General features: G+C 36.0%; 1 protein-coding gene across 2 annotated transcripts in view; it reads right to left on the minus strand.

Annotated features, from left to right (window-relative positions):
• Nucleotides 1-19,838, minus strand: part of LOC105482163 (phosphatidylinositol-3,4,5-trisphosphate dependent Rac exchange factor 2) — a 282,501-nt gene that overhangs the window by 201,507 nt on the left and 61,156 nt on the right. For both annotated transcript variants that reach the window (XM_011742123.3, XM_011742125.3), the window contains exons 3-7: nt 19,202-19,324; nt 16,757-16,861; nt 11,354-11,455; nt 8,019-8,180; nt 458-591 (exon numbers count right to left, since the gene is read on the minus strand). In XM_011742123.3, coding sequence (XP_011740425.2) covers nt 458-591; nt 8,019-8,180; nt 11,354-11,455; nt 16,757-16,861; nt 19,202-19,324 — 626 coding nt within the window. The remainder of the gene's footprint in view (nt 1-457; nt 592-8,018; nt 8,181-11,353; nt 11,456-16,756; nt 16,862-19,201; nt 19,325-19,838) is intronic.

Raw genomic sequence — 19,838 nt, forward strand, 5'->3', positions numbered from 1 at the left:
ACTAAATTCATGTGTGACAGTGAGATATTACGTGTTCTATAAAGGGGAGATGAGGGAAAGGTAGTGGAGAGGAAAGACTCATGGCATGAACTTCACATGTGCTGAGATTATTGAAGGAAGAGGGGGAAATGATTGGGAAACAGGATTAGGAAGCAAGGAAGACACACCAGCCACTCCTCCAGGGCGTGAGATATGTGGGATAGAAACAAACTGCACCTCTCCTCAAGAGGGCTCTGAGGACCCAGCATCATCAGATGACAGTGACATTTCAGTTAGATTTTACAAGAAGGTGAAGCGAACAATCAGAGAGCAGACTGAACAAATGTGAAGAAAGGCACTGATGGACGATGGGTTCTGGGAAGCACAGAGAGAAAGGTAGAAACTGAGCTGGATGACCCCCAGAGGGAAAGGTAGAAACTGTGACCACTTCTGAAGTGTGACCTGCTTAGGATCTTACCTGTGTTTTCTTTTGCAGTACACCAAAAGGTTATCAAAAAGAAAAAACACCCGTTCTTGAATATTTCCAGAAGAAATTTTCAGTAAGACTCCACACATTAGCATTTCAGTGCAGGTGTCAGTGATGTTGGACCCCTAAGTCAGGAGAAATGCAATTAATGTCTGCTTATTTGGTTGACACTTCTGTATATAATTATTTTTCTACTTACAATTATAGTTATTTTTATTTTAAGAAGCAATCTATGCACAGGCTAAAGTGCAAACAAACAGTAGAGAGAGTTATATACTGATTGGAGAGCCCCTAACCCCTTCGTTTCCCCCGATCAGTCTCCTTCTGTGTCTCCTTCCAGGTTGTGTACATACACAAGCATATAGACTACATGTCACCTATGTCATGTTGAAAGGAGATGACTTCAAATTAATTCATAATGTTAACAATTAGAATTTATCTGTCTTTTTTTCCTCTTTTTCCCCAGTATGTGGGAAAAAGGGGCTCCATAGGCACAAAGTACATGAAATTGTCTACATGTTTAGCAGGTCTCAATTTATATATCCACCCCTAGGATGGAGAAAAGAAATAAAAAGAGAAAAAAATATTTAAAGGGAGCAACTTTCCACAGAGCCTTTCACCCTATTTATTAGAAGTTGGCAAAGGCACATTAGCTAACTAAATAAGTGTTTATAGCATGCCCATCAAGATTACACGACTAGTGACAAAAGCAATTCTTAACACAAGCACTGGCCACTAGAAGTGAAGAGGAGCCACAAGATGGAAGGAGCCTGGCCCCCTGAATCATCAACAGAGGAAAGCTGCCCCCTGAGTTGGACATGAGCATCGGACTGTGGTGGGAGATGCACAGAAATGTCTATTTCGAGCCATTATAAATATTATAGTCTATTTGTTCCTACAACCTAATCTATCATAACCAATGCACTGAGTTGGACCAAAAAAAAAAGAAAAAGGACATTTTCCATAAAGATCTATATATGTGCTCTGCAAGAGACTAAGTTTCAACTATATCAAGATTCTTTAAATCGGGAGTAAATTTCTAATTTTTGTGTAACTCAATGTTTCTATTTTTAATGTTTCATATTTAAAATTTAGAACATTAATTTTAAATTTCATATTTCCACAATAATCACTGAAAATAGTTTCTCTGGTTAATTATAAAAATTTAAATTAAAATAACAACTAACTCCTACAATGACAAATCAAACTTTCAAAATGGGGAATTAATTAAGAGAGTTTTTAAATATTAATTTGATTATCTTTATATTGCAAATTTTAGACATTTTCCTTTATTATTTCTTTTTTTTTTTTTTGAGACAGAGTTTCACTCTTGTTGCCCAGGCTGGAGTGCAATGGTGCAATCTCAGCTCACCGCAACCTCTGCCTCCTGGGTTCAAGCAATTCTCCTGCCTCAGCCTCCCAAGTAGCCAGGATTACAGGCACACCACCATGCCCGGTTAATGCTGTATTTTTAGTAGAGACAGGGTTTCTCCATGTTGGTCAGGTGGGTCTCGAACTCCCGACCTCAGGTGATCTGCCCGCCTCGGCCTCCCAAAGTGCTGGGATTACAGGCATAAGCCACCACACCCGGCTGTTCCTTTATTATTTCTTTTCATCCTGAAAGTGGATATACAAGTGAAGATTTGGCAAAAAAAAAAGTTACAAAATTTCATGTACTTTATCATGTGTTCATTAAGCAAAGTGGTTTTAATTTACAGCAATTTCACAAAGTGTACAGAATAGCTCTCCCTTAGACCATTTCTTATGATGACCCGTATAGGCCAACCCTAGATGATAAGCTGTTACATTATGAAAGGGTTACTGCAGATATCATCTTAATTTTCACATTAAATAAATCTCCCGAGTACCTCAAATTAACATATGCAGATATTAGTAGGTGCATTCTTAACAAAGCATTTCCTGACTTGTTGATAATTATCTTTCTTAATAAATGTAAGGAGTATTTTATATAAAATTGAACTAACTATAATGACATTGTTATCTTACAACTGATTCAAAGTGATGCTACAATCAATCAAACCTCTAGGTCTTTTTCCTCCATGCTGTACGTTAGTTTGACTTTTTGAATCACCCGTCCATATTGATACAAGAAACTCTCAAGCCCCTTGCTAATATACAGACCTATTCTATCTAAGGCATTACTAAAAGTCCCCATCAGTTCCTCATTCCTGATCAAAAAACAGAGTAAGATTGACTGACCTCTTTAAGGTCAACATTTCTTTACATAAGCAACCCAAATCATCAGTTTAGTCAATTACTAATCACATTTTTAGTAAATAAGGACAAGCACAACCATTGATAGCTTCTAGAATTCATGGTTATGCCGCAAAGTGTATCTCACAATATACATATAACTTCGGTCAGATTGTGTTTTACTGAATCTGACTGAGATGTTTCTGTCACTGAGATGATGTACCTTTAACACTTAAAGCAGGCTTCAAGAATTAGTGCAATATCACCTTTCACCATCTTCTACCACAGTAATCTACCATCATGGCATGAAATATCTTCCTTGAGTAATTAAATAATTCCCTGAGAATTGTTAATGTACTAAAGGATTCTATGTCAAAATGTGCAGATTTGTCTAAAAATATCATCCTAACACAGCAGCTCACAGCATTTTCCTTTATCCTGCATTTATCTTTGAAACTCTAAAGCATGCCCACTGTGCCTTTGATTTCCCATGACTTAAATTTGTGCATTATCTCTAGGATAATGGCCGGCAAAAATCATTAAGAACTGTTTAACCACAGATATGTATGAACTGACTGCGGAGAGAAACTACAATCTTGGAAAAGATGAAAGATGACAGGAGGCCTTGAAATGTCCCCACTCGTATACAATGCATCAGCAGACAAAGATCTAACAGAGCTAGATCCATTCACAGTGGAAGAAAAGAAAATTGACAAGACCGACAACTAGAATGTGCTTCATAAGAGAACAGTTCTGATATCAAAGGAGTCTCTTAAAAACATTGATGAAGCATTTGAACATTCTTACAAAGATAAATCTTTAAAAAAATACTGTGAAAACAAACATAAAGAATATTATATTGTCTTATCATAAAATGATTGACACACCCCAAAAAAGACTCAGCATTTGATTTGCTCTTTTTGAGGTTAAAACTATTAACTAAAATTATAACCTGATTTCTGTGACATATAAAACAAATAATATAAATTTTCATTTTACTAAGATAAAGTCCCATCAAACCCTCCCCCCTTACACTTCATTGAAATTTTGTGCCTCTTTTAACCTGGATTCATTTTCAGTCGTCTTTTTCCAGAACCACTTATCCTCAAATAACAAAGACTATATATAAATCAATTCTATCTCAAGGTAGAAGATGAATTTGTATCTGCCAAATCACCTCGTACAGAGGACAAAAAGAAACAAGTACCAGCACTAAGCTCTGGAAGACTCACATCCATGAAATAACAAGAAACATGACCTGAAGTCAATACACTGTCAGGCACAAACTCAATCAAATGGAAGCAGCAAACAGATTCCAAAACCAACAAGAAGTAATTTTTAAATGGTCCTGTAACACTGTATTTTTCCATGTAAAAAGGTAATAAAGAAATGTCCAATTTCTTTCTGTGTCTCTTTACTTTCTAAAACACAATATTTATCTTGAATCTCATTTATCCCAACACCTTCATATATTAATAATTCCTTCTCTTATCTTTTATCATAATACTGTTTTCCAGATTTGAGAGATCAATTCCAAACAGGCATATCAAGGACTTAAAGCTGAATTACTGACAACGTAATGTTTATTGATACTCCCTTGTCAAAATACTTCAGTATAGCTCCAAAGGCTACAGTTATCATTACAACATAATCAATCAACCAACACACAGACAGAGAATGGTCCTGTTCTATGAAATGAATCAGTGACTCTGATTAAACAGCTAATAAACTTCCCTTCCAGGGCATATTAATCATCGCCCACAATTACCTTCAGTAGACTATCTTGCAGAATGTTCTGAATGTTGCATAACTTCTATGACTGAGATATAATAAATTATACTAACAAAAGGCATAACTTCAAAAATGAACAAATAAAACATACACTATAGATTTTCTGTAATGGCAGTTACTACATAAACGCTGACAAAAACCTAATTTTGATAATCAACTTACTTTTAAAAGACAAGCAGGAAAACAAACTTAATCCAAAGCATTTGCCAAATTTGTATCTGAGTGGATATAATAGCACATGGTAAGGAATATAAGCTTTAGAGTCAAGCTGCCTATTTTCAGATCTAAATGTTGTCACCTATTAGTTATAAGAACTCGGGTAAGCGAAATAGTCTTCATTTTTTAAATCTATTCAATGAAGAGTATAGCATCTCAGCCAACTGTGGAGATGATTATAACGCACTGTATGTGATTATAACGCATACAATGGAGAATCAGTTATTTCCCCAAAAAGAAATTGGAGGGCTGGCAGTCAAGTTCCTCTGCCCTTCCCCTAGCAAATTCACCCAAGCAAGATTACTTGAATCTTGGATTTTGATCTTCAGTCTTGAGTGTAGTCATATAAAGATGGAAAAAATTATTACAGCCTATTCATTTTAGCTAGGGCATGGATGAGACTGTCAAACAGTTTCAGCCGCCTAGACACCCTTCTCAGGTCTGACGCTGTAGCTTTTGTGTTGACTCTGCAAGCTACCCAATCTTTTAAATTAATTTTTCTTTTAGTTTCTGTTGCTTACAACCATATAACCCTAAGTACTGTAATACCTTCAGTAGATAGATGCATATATTAGACAAATGAGGGGAACTGTTTAAAGCTTTAAAATACTACCTCATATTTGCATAACATCTTACAGTATTCAAAGCACTTTTACTTATTTCATTTGACTTCTGCAATAATCCACACTCCATATAGGAGAGGAATTATATATCACCCCCAAACAAAGGGTTAGAGTCCAGACTAAAAACTGACTCTGCTCAAAAGCCATGCTTTTCTCACTGTCATATGTTTTGCAAACAATAAATTTCAATTGCTTCTTTACCTAAATTCAACATTCGGGAATGTAAATAATTTAGTAACACAAAATACTAGATAGGAACATTGTGCCTAAGAGATGTTATTGTTTAAAACGAAAGCTTTCATTTGATTAACAGTGATAATTAAATGACAGAATAATACACCTATAATAGAAATAATGCAAATTCATGGTATATCAGACTTGGATTCCATCAAATAGAATTTTAGTTACTGAACGAACAGTGTCCTCCCTAAGGAGGCCCTGAACGTGGTCTGCAGGAGCCTATGGAAGGAGCTGGAGAAGGTGTTTCCTAGCATGAGCCCAAGACTCCTAACCTCAAAAACTCGTCAGGGAACTCTGCATTCTGTAACTGTCATGCCACACTACATCTGAACTTCTCCACGTCCTAATCCTAAGGTAGCCTCTCCACAGATACACAAGGCTTCCGCAGGCTGAGCAAGGATCCCCATTAGCAAGTCAAAGACAGCTCTTAACTCATTACAGCTTCCTCCCAGGGCCTGAATTCAGCCTGTGTGACTCTATGTCCTTACAGAGAGTCCTATGAGACTAGCAATTTCTCCTAAACTCCCCAGAAGGGACCAGGCCTGAAAATCAAGTTGCCCCCCTCGATGGGGTGGTGGACTGGGACAGGCAATGGAGCTCTTATCACAAATTGCCAAACCCACTGACTGGGCCCTGCTCCAAGCTGCACTCCCTCAAAGTCCCAAAACTCCCAATCTCTGTATGGCCGTCTTTCGCAATCATTGTCAAATCCTACTCAAGTAGAATTTATGTTGCCACTTCTTCTTGGAATCACTTTCTTGGAACCCAACTTTCATATTATCTCCTTTGTGCCTCCTGGAACTGACTGTAGAATTTAAAAACAAGGACTATTTAACTTACCCAAGTTCTTATACCTAACAAGTGGCAACATTCTTCTCTAATTTCTCTGAATACACAACAGAATTCCTTAACTCCATCCAGTTTTCCCTGTCTCAGTGTCCCATTTTCTCTTGCTCTCAGAATGTCGTAAAACCACAAAAGCTGGTGAAGTCGGTTGTGGGCTACATGTGATATAGTTCCACCTACATTCATTCTTCCTTTGAGTAACTGGTGTATACTGTGTAAACAGTATCAATAACTTTTAAGGAATCTCTCATTTCTACAGTACACTCAATTTTTAGGATATACACCAGGATGAAACAAAATTATGACAGATTCCATTTCCTTAGAGTGCCGAAAAAAGTCTCTGAAGTTTTTGTTTTAGTAAAAGGCCTGGCACATTTCATTGACAAATTCTGCAATTTAAAGCAAGTTCCACTTTTCTTCCAGTGTTTGAGTGACAACAGAACTCCAAAAGCAAACTGGAGTCCATTTTTCTCATCACAGCAGGACAACAGCTCCCCAGGAAAGAAATAATCATCATGAATTAACTGTAAAACACACAACCATTTTAGCCGCCTGAAAGAGGCAGCATTCATGCTGAATGTGAGGGCACTCTGGACACTTGAAATGGAAAGAGTTAGACAAAGAAGCAGCTAGGTCAACCCCAGTTAGCATTTTAAAAGATTCATAGGAGAGAAGGGACAAACGGGAGAATTCCTTAAGGTCAATGTTTGAGGTTTCTTTGCATATCTGGGTGGACATAATTTTAGGTCCAAATGAAAATTAACATATCAAAGGTTAAGAAACAAATTCATCTAAAGCCTTAAAGATAAAGCAATCCACTTAGTTTTATGTGATAACAGTATTTGGCTAGGAGCATTTTCAATCTTTCCTACACTTAAAAGTTATCTTAATTGCTTACTTTATAACAAGAAAAAATTTGACCTAGTCCAAAGCTTATACTCATTTAAATTAAGGCAACGTAATGACAGAATTTGAGTTCATTCTTTGCATAGTAGTAAAGTAACATAGGACTCCAACCCCATGAAATAACTGGGAATCAAAGTTACCATTAGCTGAAAATATTTTACAGATTTTGAACTATACTCTTCTTTTTGGCATAAAAAAATTTCCTTAATGACTCAGGAAGTCATAACATTTTTCATCTTGAATAAACCTTAAAAATAAGATCATAGCCAATTCCTTCAGTTTATAAATGAAGAAATCAAAACAAAGAGGTTAAGTGAACACGTAATTTAGAGACTGAAAGTAATATCACAGCACACCTACTGAACTTTCCGTCCCTTCTTCACTCTCCCAGGATTCAGGCTATGTACTTATGGCCAAAGTTAAGAGAGGAACAGAATCATCACGATGCATAAATGCTAAAATATTAAAGCTTATAGCCCACATAGTATCTATTGGCTCCATCACAAACTTCTTCGGTCAAGGTTAAGTCAATTAACCACCACCTTAAAGACACTTTAAAATAATGATGAAAGTGAGCACTTTTCAGAATTGACTGTAGTCCTCAAGAAATATCTAAGAAAATGACCATTTATGGTTCCATCCAACGCCAGTAATTCTGCACAAGGCCTGCAACATTAAACTATCTTAAGCGCGATTGTCGAGCAAAGTGAATGTACCTCCCAGCCTTCAATGTGAGACTGCCATTCCTCTAAAACTTCTAACTTCTCCATCTGTCTCTTGGCCTCATTTATGTTGGAACAGACAGCTTTCATGGCTTGGAGGGCTTCCATCACTGCTGCATAGTCACTGTGTTTCCGTGGAGTCCGCTTCAGCAACTCCTGTTTATACACAAAAAAACAAATTGCCCTTTGATCTTCAGCTTTCTGGTACAGCAGGTTCATCCTGACCAGGAAATGAAAATTGCAAAGATCATGAGAGCCACTTCCATAAGTGACATCACAAATTCCTCTAAGATTAAGATCAAAAACAAAAGTTTGAATCGACGAGTAAGTGTAACCCAAATGCATATTTTTGCAGTCACTTTAATTTTTCCTCAAACTTACTTTGTTTTTAAAAATTAAGTTAGGTTCCTCCTTTTGAATGGTCAAATATCTTACCGGGAACACAAATTTTTATGTTTTTAATAATTTGACTTTTGTTCTAACAGAAGCACATCTTTATATGTTAATTTCATTTTTCTAGAGTCTTTAACAGAATAACAAATCTTTAAGTATGTCATAACTTCAAAAATAATTTAAACATCTTATTTTCTAATATTTTTGAGAAACTATAAAAATATGTCATAAAGTAAAATTTTAAAATAATGTCTTCTACTACAACAAGATAATTTTATAAATTCTATAATACTCCATTATTAAAGGAGCAATTTATGCTGTTTTTCCCAATTACTCAGGCTTATTCTATGTGATGAATGAACTACCATGTACCCCTCAATAGTTTCCTTCTTTGTTTTTGGTATTTAGGGGATTGGGAGGGTCTTTTTATTTATATTTTCCCCACTCATCAAAACTAGAATAATCTTTAATCTCTTAAACATATTGAAAGCCGTTGTTAGTTGTTTAAAAGCACAAAATTAAACATCTTCACCCACTGTCTAGACAGTTGGGACCACATTGCTTTTTAATTAGTCATGTGTTTCCTTACTACAGTTGCCATCATCACGTAACTAACACAATTACAGAAATCCTGAGGCAAGTCTTGAAAAGAATTTTCTAAATTCTCAACAAACAGTGTGAAAATATGCAGTTGTTATATTCTTTTGAGTTCTGTTATTGTTGAAAACTCTGCCATAAACTTGGACCCTAAATTCGTTATGTTCACACCTTGTTCTGCAGAGCTAACACCAGAGGAATACATATTATATCACTCCCAAGACAAGGTTTAAAAGTTGTGCTGGATCACAAATCCATAAATGAGACATGCAGGCTTCTTTAAAAACTCTAAAGAGTAGAGGCACCTGTAAATTACGTCAAGTGGTCAAGTCAGTCTACAGGCCATAATTTGGGGTCCAATCATCTAAGGAGTTGAATATGAATTTGCATAATGTGAAATAGTGAGAGGAAACCATCACTCACAATCTGTTAGCCATTACTTGCTAAGAACCCAATGTTGATTGACCAACTCAATAATTTCAAGCTCCACAAATAACATCAATGTATCTTTTCCTAACACTACAGCCTAATCCATAGAATATTTTTTTCCAAATAAATGAAACACCCTAAATCAAAGAAAATCCCAGCAGAATTTTTCAGCTGATGGTACAACACAGACAAATATCAACGCCAACGTATCTATTACATGAGTTAACAGTTTTTCATGTTTCTTTGTGGAGATAATCTACCAGAAAAGGGAAAGGAGGTCAACCTTCCGCTGCTTGAAGGGGCTCTGAACCGACCTTCTGGCTAAGAAAGGATGCATCCACGATGCTTTCTTCTGAGAGGTCAGTTCAAATACTTGAGTTCATCCCTAATCAGAAATGAGTAATTTAGAATAACCACTTTGTCAGGATATAACCTTTTAATCTCCCTATCCCTTCTTAAACAAATCCCTTGGGATTCCAAAATCAGGGTCAGGAATAACTGCAGTAATGAGTACACAGGTAAACTGAGTCAAGTCAGAGGTCTGTAGGGATTCTCAGAAAGAAAGGAGACACATTTGCAACAATACTCTCTCTGCAGAGCTGGGGACTCCTGTGTCAGCCTCTCTGAGGCTTTTTATGGCTTAAGCAAGCAACGCGAGACTTTTATTTCTTTAATAAGGAACAAACATTTTCAAATAAAATTTACACAGATACCCAATTTATGGAATTGACAAGAGTTGTATTAAACTACATTTTTAGTTCAAATTCAACATTTATTTCTTAAAAAGCAAATCAATAAAAACACTAGTTAATATGTCTCTAGTATTTCTGAGTATTTTTTGAAGTTTAGATGCCAAGTAGTAATTTATATATTAAAATAAATCAGAATCAAATAGATATGAATAAAAATGGCTAATACTTATAACGTACATACTATGCTAATGATTTTATAAAATAGTTAAATTAATCATTATTATTATATAATCCTATATATATGCATATATATGTATTCAAAATACACATGCATACATACGTACACACATTCCCACAGGTCTATGCTATAATTTCATCATCATCATCATCATCATCATCATCTCTATTTCATAAATGAAAAACCAAGGCATTAAGAGGTTCAATTACATGTCCAGTAAGCACAATACTTGGAATTTAAACTCAGAGTTCATGTGCTTAACCACTATCCCAGGCTGCCTATCCTGATGTTATGGTTCCAAAAAATGTAGTTTCAAAAATTGCTGTCTTGACCTATTCATAGGTCCGTTGCAGTAAGGGCAGTAAGTAGTTGGCCCCTTACAGTATATTTTTCATAATAAAAATTGTGGTTACTATAATGAGGCAACAAATCTACAACCATTAGTGGGATGTTTTACATCTTCTAGAGGCAATGTTTTCTTAGCAACCTCATTCCACATTCTATCATTTATTGTCTCATGCGACCCACACTATTCCCTTTAATAATAATTTTAAATTCTGGCTATGCAATTATAGAATTTTGACCATAATTTCATTAGTATCACAAAGTCATCAAAGTTTAAGGAAATCAAAAATATACCAGCAGTGGATTTATTTAAAATAAAAGGCCCTGCAAAATGCTATATAAACTAGTCATAATGAACTTAATGGGATCTATCTTGAAGCTAATGCATTTCCTCTAAATGAAACTTAAGTGTGTTTTATACAAAGAGCACCAAAAGCTCTTTCAGTGGCTTTTCCACTAAAAATCTGTTTCCTACACTATATATAAATTTGTGACAAAATGACCACTTTTTTCCAATACTTACGGTCTGCCCTTCCTTTAGAATATTAGACTCTTTAAAATAATTTTTTAAAAAGATCATCAGCAAAATATGTAGGTACAAGGAAATGGCTACAACGAGGTAGCACATAAAATACCTTCAAAATGAGAGGGTACTTGCATATTCTTTGTATTGGTGTTACTAAATATCCTTCCAAGGGAACATCTGTGTTCTTCCGTCCTCCAAGCAGCATACAGTTCTGGGGTGAAAATAATCATAATTAATTACATTTTTAAAATCTCAGGCAGCAAAACGTTTTTCTACCATAAAATGCTGAAAACTAGTGAAAGCATATGTCTTTATATACTTTCTTTCTCTAAGAAAAGCATATTCAGTCACAAACACTCGTAGCTAGAAAAAGAAAAATACTAGTTACAGAACTGTGTTGTGAATCTCTATCTTAAAAATTAATGCACTTATATTCCCCTGAGTATGAAGTCTGAGGAAAAAGAGGTGGAGAAAGAGAGAGTGAGATGAATGAATGGATGGATAAGTGGTGGATAAACAGATGATTGACACATAAATAGATAGATTGATTTTGCTTATAAAGAAAGGTATATTATGTTGTAGAAGGGCAAGTATCAAGACAGTTAGGTTCTAACTCAGGCTCTACAACTGACAAGTGATACAACTTGGGCTGATTTCAGAATTCTAGTTTTCCTCTCCATAAATAGGGCAGGTTTTAAGCAAATGATCTCTGAGTCATTTTTTGCTATCACACTGCACCAAAGACGCTGGGCAGCCAGTGTCAGAGAAGGAGGTCAGACAGGATCTCCGCAGAGGCAAGGTGAAAGACGAAATCTCAAAATCAGGAATCAGAGTGGGGTGAAACTGAAGCAGCTTTCATTGATGATAAAGTGGTGGTCAAGAGAAAACTGACTCTGAAAAATAAAGCCTTCACCTTCATAAGCAACATGCAATGAAACAGACTTGAAACTTGCCCAAACCTTCTTTCTGCAGTGCCCACAACAGACAAATTATTTAATAAATATCTAACAGAGGAAGAAGAGAGCCCCTCAAATATCAAGCTAAGTTAGCAACTTTCATACTACAATTTTTAAAATACTGTTTCAGGTTCATTGAGAGGAGAGGCTGAGTGTTGATCAGGAAAGGATGCAAAAGGAAGACCGATAGTAGCAGAACAATTTTCTGCTGTCCTGAGCAACTGAATATCAGCCTCAATTTGTGGTCCAAGTCAGCAAAATCAGCACTATGAATGTAACTTCACCCAGACCCCACAGATGACATAGCAGCAAACACATGCTCTTACACAAGCATCCTCTTTGGGGGTTTCACTCCCTACTGCAATCGGGTTATCAAAATATTCTTTCAAACTATATTTGGTATTTTCCCCCAGAGGAATCCTATGAAATACAACTATCTACATCTCGTTATATTTCCAGTGATGTTTCCGTTCCAGTATGTTAGCATCCCTGTAAATTACAGCAGCCATCCCCTCACCTGCCTCTGGACTGAAGTGCCCTAAAATCACTCAGGGCTATCTGGCCCACTTTTATTGCCTTGTGTATTAGTACTGTATAGATTGTGAACTCAATTCATAATCCCACAGGTTGGCTAACACTTTAGACTGGCTTAGGAGAGCTAGCTCCTTACACATACATAAAGAATATGTTTCCTGACCAGGTACAGTGGCTCACGCCTATAATCTCAGCACTTTGGGAGGCTGAGGTAAGAGGATTGCTTGAGCCCAGGAGATTGTAGAAAAATGAAAAGTGCATCAGGAACCAAGAGGAAACATTAAGCTTACCAACATGTGTGTAAATTGGAGTCACTAAAGAAGAAAACTAAGGGTCAGATAAATATTTCTAAAATAATGGCTAAAAACTTCCCAGATTTGATGAAAAATTTAATCTATAGATTCAAAAAGCTCAACTATAAATAAGAAATGTACAACCATCCCCACACCTAAATACATCATTGAACTACTGAAAGAAAAACACAAAGAGAAAATCTAGAGAACAGCAAAAAAGAGAAAAATGTCCCATCATATAAAGTATAATAACCATACAATTATAGCAGATGCCTTATCATCAGAAACAATGGAAGCCATAAGGTAGTAGAATGACATATTCAAAGTGCTGACTGAGAAAAAAATCTATCAGTCAAAAAGTTCTATGTCCAAGTAAAATTATCCTTCAGAACTGAGGGCAAAATAAAGACATTTGCAGATTTAAACAAAAACAAAAACAAAAAAAAAGACTGAGCAAAGTCATTGCTAGTAGAAATGACTTACAAGAAGTACTAAGGGCTGAAAAGTCTAATATCAGAGTCAAATACACAGGAAGAAATAAGAGCACCAGAGATGGTAAATATTTACATAAATATAAAAGACTGCAGAAAAATATAGAAAGCAATAATTGTAACACTGTATTGTGAAGTTTATAACATATATAATGTAATATATATGGCAATAATAGCACAATAGAGAAGAGATGAAATGGAACATTTTCCATTTCTATTCAGGAAATATTATAGCCAAATTTCCCCTATATTTAACTGGAATTAGGTCAGTATTAACCTAACATAGATTTGATATGTTAAGATACATATTGTAGTTCCTAGAGCAATCACCAAAAAAACTGCTAATAATACAGTTTAAAAATTGAGAGGAATCAAAATGGTACACAAAAAATGCTTGATTGACACAAAAGTAGGTGGTAAAAGAGGAACAAAGAAACAAACAAAAAAGACACAGAGGAAAAAATAATAAAATGGCACATGTAAATACCATCATATTGATAATTACATTAAAAACAAACAAACTGAGGACCCCAGAGACTGTCAGACTGGATAAAAAGCAGACCCAACAATATGCCATCTGCCAGAGACATTTTAAAGATCCTAAATGGCTTGTAAGTAAAATAACAGAAAACGATATAACATATAAAGGTAGTAAGAGAGCTATCACAGCTATAATATTATTAGGAAAAATAGACTTTAACAGAGGAAATACCACAGGGACAAAGAAGACCTCATGATGATAAATAGAAATATGAATATAACAATTATGAATGTGTGCATATCTAACAGAGTCCCAAAATACAGCAAACAAAAATGGACAGAATTAAAGCGTAAAATAGATAATTTAATTATACATGGAGATTTCAATATCTCATTCTCAATAACTGGATCATTAAACAATATGAATAATATGAATAGTCATTCATAGCATTGTCAATGCATATAATTCATAGCATTGTCAATATATATGAATATTATTATTCACATCTTATAATATGAACTAGAAATATAATAAAAGTTATCCAACATAAGAAAGAACATCTACCAAAAAAATCGATAGCAAACATCATACTTAATGCAGAAGGACTAAATGTTTTCCTACTGAGATTAGAAATATGGCAGGGGTACCCACTCTTACCACTTTTATTCAACACTATACTGAAGGTTCCAGCCAGTGCAATAAGGCAAGAAAAAAAAATAATTCATCCACAATGGAAAGGAAGGAGTAAAATCATCTTTATTATCAGATAATTGATCCTATATGCAAAATACCCTAAACAAGCTACAAAAGAACTACTTAACAAATACATAAATTTAGATCGCAGGACACAAGATCAATAAACAAAAGCCAATTAAATTTCTATATATTAGCAATGAACAATTTTAAAATGACATTAAGATAATTTCAATCACAATAGCATCAAAAGGGGAAAAACAAAGGGAAAAAAAGTAAGTACAAGACCCGAATACAGATTTCTCACATATGACAATAAAAGCATGGTCATAACAGAAAAAAAATGTAATAAATTAGACTTCATCAAAATTTAAAACTTCTGATTTTAAAAAGATGATATTTTAAAAGCGAACAGACAACACTGGGAGGAAATATTTGCATATTATATATCTGACATAGGACTTAGCTCTGAAAAAACAAACATTTATAGCTCAATATAAAACAAACATCCCAATTTTTAAATGGGTAAAAGATTTGAATAAACATTTCACTAAACAAGACATGAAGAGTTAATAAGCACATGAAAGCATGCTTAATTAGTCACTGGCAAAATACAAATTTAAACTATCATGAGATAGCACTACACACCCACTAGCATGGCTATAATCAGAAAAACTGAAAATGCCAAGTGTTGGCAAAGATATAGAGAAACTGGAATCCTCATGCATTGCCAGTAAATACGGCACAGTCACAATGACAAATAGTTTGGCAGTTTCTTAATTAGTTAAACATGAGCTTATCATACAACACAGGCATCAATTCCACTTTTAATGTCACCCAAAAGAATAAAAACATTATGTCCATTCAAATACTTGAACATAAATGCTCGTAACAGCATTATTTATAGGAGCCCAAACTGGATCCAGACCCAATTTTCATTAACTGGCAAACAGATGAACAAAATACAGCATATCCATACAATAGAACAGTATTTTGCAATTAAAATGAATGAAAATGGTCCTGGCTAACACGGTGAAACCCCGTCTCTACTAAAAAATACAAAAACTACCCAGGCGAGGTGGTGGGCGCCTGTAGTCCCAGCTACTCGGGAGGCTGAGGCAGGAGAATGGCGTGAACCCGGGAGGCGGAGCTTGCAGTGAGCCGAGATCGCGCCATTGCACTCCAGCCTGGGCGACAGAGCCAGACTCTGTCTCAAAAAAAAAAAAAAAAAAAAAAAAAGAATGAAAATGGATACATTCTATAGCAAGAATGAACTTTGAAAACATTTTACTAAGTGAAAGAAGTCAGGCACAAAAGATTGCATTGTATGATTCCACTTACATAAAATCTCCAGTAAAGGCAATCTATAGGGATGAAAACAAATCAGTGTGTGCCTGGTGCTAATGGTGGGAACAGAGATAGGCTGGAAAGGGACATGGAGGTCTTTCCGAGGTGACAACAATGATCTAAAACTGAATTTGGGGGATGGCTGTACAACTCCACACTCTGCTCAATATCACTGAATCGCACAATTATAATCTGCTCTTCACTAGCGATTAGTTTGCCCATGACAGTCAAAATACGCATTTATTTGTGCTAAGCTAAAAAAATTAAACACATATTTTTGTTGTTTTTATGAAAACAAAATAAGAAATGTATGTAGGAGAAGGGTTAAATTTTACACTTATTTTCTACCATATCCACGATTTGCTTCCTTCCTGTTACTGCCCTACTTACAGCTCTCTCAGCGGAAGTAAAGGACGCCCTACGGAACTGGGGCTATAAAGCAGTGATGAACTCTGGCAGAAGCCTCTCTCACTAGGAACCTGTGGGGTCTCACAGATAATTCATTATCAACCACGAGGGGGCATTAGTGGTACTTCCCCAAACACAAGCTGATCCCAGCTCTCACTTTTATTTTTATCAAAGGACTCTTGCTTCCTCACCTGGGGATGCTAACAGAGGTATCCCACGGATTTTTACACCATATTGATGCTATTCCTTGGTTCTCACTGGACCTAACAACACATATCAACATACAGTAACACATAAATATACACTTACCAAAAGAAATGTCCGGATTGTTCTTATTTTGTTGAGTTCAAGAAGTAATTTTTGTGCCTTCTCATGGTTACTACAATATTCATCATAGATACGAAACTTGTCTTTCTGTGAATTCATGTAAAAATAAATTAGTCATTTGATTCAGCATTCTGCAATTTTAACCTATGTGATATGCATAAAGAAGCTTCAGAGTGCTTACTACATTTTAAGAGCTATACTGCGTGTATACAGCTATATATAAATTTTATTTATTTTCCCTGGCCCATGAAGAACAGCCTAAAAAGGGAGATAGACATATGTCAGTTATACTCTATCGTGAGGAATTCAAGTGGACAAATGAACCAAAGGGTGGCAAAGCACAGAAAAGAGAGGGCTGAGCTTTGTCATGAGGATTCAGTTATAGCTTAAAAAGAGGAAGAAATTACATACATATTCTTGCTGTTATTTATGAAAACTGAATAAGGACTGTATGCAGAAGAAAGGTCAATCAATCTGAGCAAGGTCCAGGTATATAAATTCATGATTCCTAGGCAGGGAGAGGGAAGAAAGCCATTTAGGTGAAGGCAAAAGCAAGTGCCAGATCATATAGAAATAGAGAAACACAGGACCCTGTGGTTCATATACACCAGTCTAGACAGTTGTGCTTAAGAGAGTAACAACCTGAAGAATATCTAGCAACAAGCAACTAAGAGAATGACAGACCCTGAAGACACCACGTCTGAGAGGTTGTTTCAGAGAGTCATATTTGTAGGTATAGAAAAGTCAGGAAATCACGAACACTTTCAAACAGCGTTATGTTGTAAAGGACTGACAGTCCTGTGTAGCTCCAAATATAAAACTAGGACCTTTAGGTGGATGTTGCAAGGGCAGTGATGGGCAGATTTTGGATCATCATGGAGATTTTCTAACAGAGCTGTCACTAAAGTAGGAACAAAATAAACAGCCTTCATAGATAAATAGGAGATATTCTTTTAAAACAAGAGGATTTGTACCATCATGATCTCTAAGCTCCCTTCTATTTGTAAGATTTTCTCAAAGTGCCTTATCATCAAAAGAGTACCAATAAAAGAAAGACACAACAAATGTATTGATCAAATATTAGAACAAAAGGGTGCCCACTGAAATTTTAAAGGCACGCATTTAGAAACATTAAGTGCTACTTTCTCTAACCAGCAGAAAATGTATTGAATCACTTATCTCAAGAAATGATACGAGCCAGAAAAATAAAATAAACTTCAGAAATAGTTTAGCTAAATTCAGGGATGACAGATTCATAAAGTGTTACTAAGGAAATGGATGTCAGGGGTGCAAGATTCCCAGGCACAGCCCCGGACTGAGATAGCAACTACTCCAGCTGGCAGAAGATTCTGATTCTTTTGATTCTTTCGTGAAAGAAAGCAGGCTTAAGTGAGTGGACACAAACACCCGTGGCTTCCAGCTGTGCCCAAGAAAAACACAGCTTGATCTTCCTGTACCCCATGAGCCTCTCCTTTTAATATAATTATTGTTATGACATATTTTCTGATTATAAAAAGAACATAGAGCTTGCTCACTACATAAAGACAGATTTTGAAACTACTATCAAAATCTTTCTAAAAGACTAGATGGAAAATTTAAAACACACAAAATTTGATTTCTATGACTAAATACTCTTACACATTTTTAAACAAAACATTAATTGTCTAGCATTTTGATAAATACATGGATTTATACTGGTATTCTCAAAATTAGCATCAACGCAATGGTATAAATATCAGCACTCTCTCTTTTTTTTTTTTTTTGGGGTGTGAATGCCCTTTAGTTTTGAAAACAATTTTCACTACACAGGTGTCTTTTTATTTTGCAAATTAATTGCATAAATAATTTCAGGCATTATATATAAAGAGATGAAAATGATCATATAGGCACAGGATGTGTAATTTGAAACAACTGAATGCTGGCTGGTTATTGCGTCTGCACTGCTCAGTACAATCTTCTGAGAAACCATCCTTGGGGAAAATTCCTGCTACTGGGTTTATTCAACTCCAGGTTTGTCACAAGTTGATTAACAAGGGAACATTCTGACTAATAAAAGGCTCATCATGCCATTATAGGAGTGAGGATTTTCTGCCTCAAAAGAAAAATGCTCTATGTTTGAGAGAAACATAAAAATTCATTCATTATGAACAGCCTGAATATTCATTAGAATTCAAAGCTACAGAGGATGCGAAGAACTAACTTGTCGGGGAAAAGAAAAGGCTGTTTATTCTTCAGTAAAATGGATGATGTGAGGCACTCTCCCCTTTTCTGGCTCTAAGTGGAAGATTTCATTGGCCTTAAAAGACCCCAAACTTTTGGTGTCAGATTTTACTTCTAATACTGAATGCACACATACCGCTATGCCAAGAGCTAAATCTTAAAATCTAGGGGAAAAGAACTTTAAAAATAAACAGAAATTTATCCTACAAAGTGAAGAAAGCAGGTTCCCACTTCTTGTTGAGCATTAGGTTCGGGGTGTAAGCATTCTTCCACGACTTTTAAGAATTCTTTATGTACTGCAAGGATGTCTTCAATGTTTGAGAACAACATCTGCAAATACACAAATGTGTAAGTAAGCTCAGTAGTGAAGCAATTTTTTTAAGTCTATGATAGTATAGTATTCTGTCTCCAACCCGAAAACTGCACATCCATGCCTTCCTCCCACCTTGCCAGCAGAGCCTCAATTTTGTCTGGACGTCCCCTCCACGCTGCTGACACAACTCTGGGAACCATGAGCCCATGGCTGGCTCTCAGGGCAAGGCCTCGGTTGCCCAATCCAAGCCAGGTATCCCTCTCCCTTCTCAAGGCTGGGCTGCATGGAAACCAGCAGAGTTGCCAGCAGGCTTTTCTGGGAAAGGCATCTACGCTACTAAGAAGGGCACACCAGAATGGACAGTCCTTTTTACCCTCTGGAAGGTGCCACATGTAGAAGTAAAACCTGGGACAGCTTGCAGAGTCATTCTGCAGCCACAGGAAGAGCCAGCTTGAGCACAAAGCTGATAACCTGGGTGGCAGTGATTAGCTGGAGAGGATGTAGTGACCTTGCTGGCCTCCTGGGTCACAG

The sequence above is a fragment of the Macaca nemestrina genome, chromosome 8, assembly GCF_043159975.1.
Source record: "Macaca nemestrina isolate mMacNem1 chromosome 8, mMacNem.hap1, whole genome shotgun sequence".
NCBI lineage: Eukaryota > Metazoa > Chordata > Mammalia > Primates > Cercopithecidae > Macaca > Macaca nemestrina.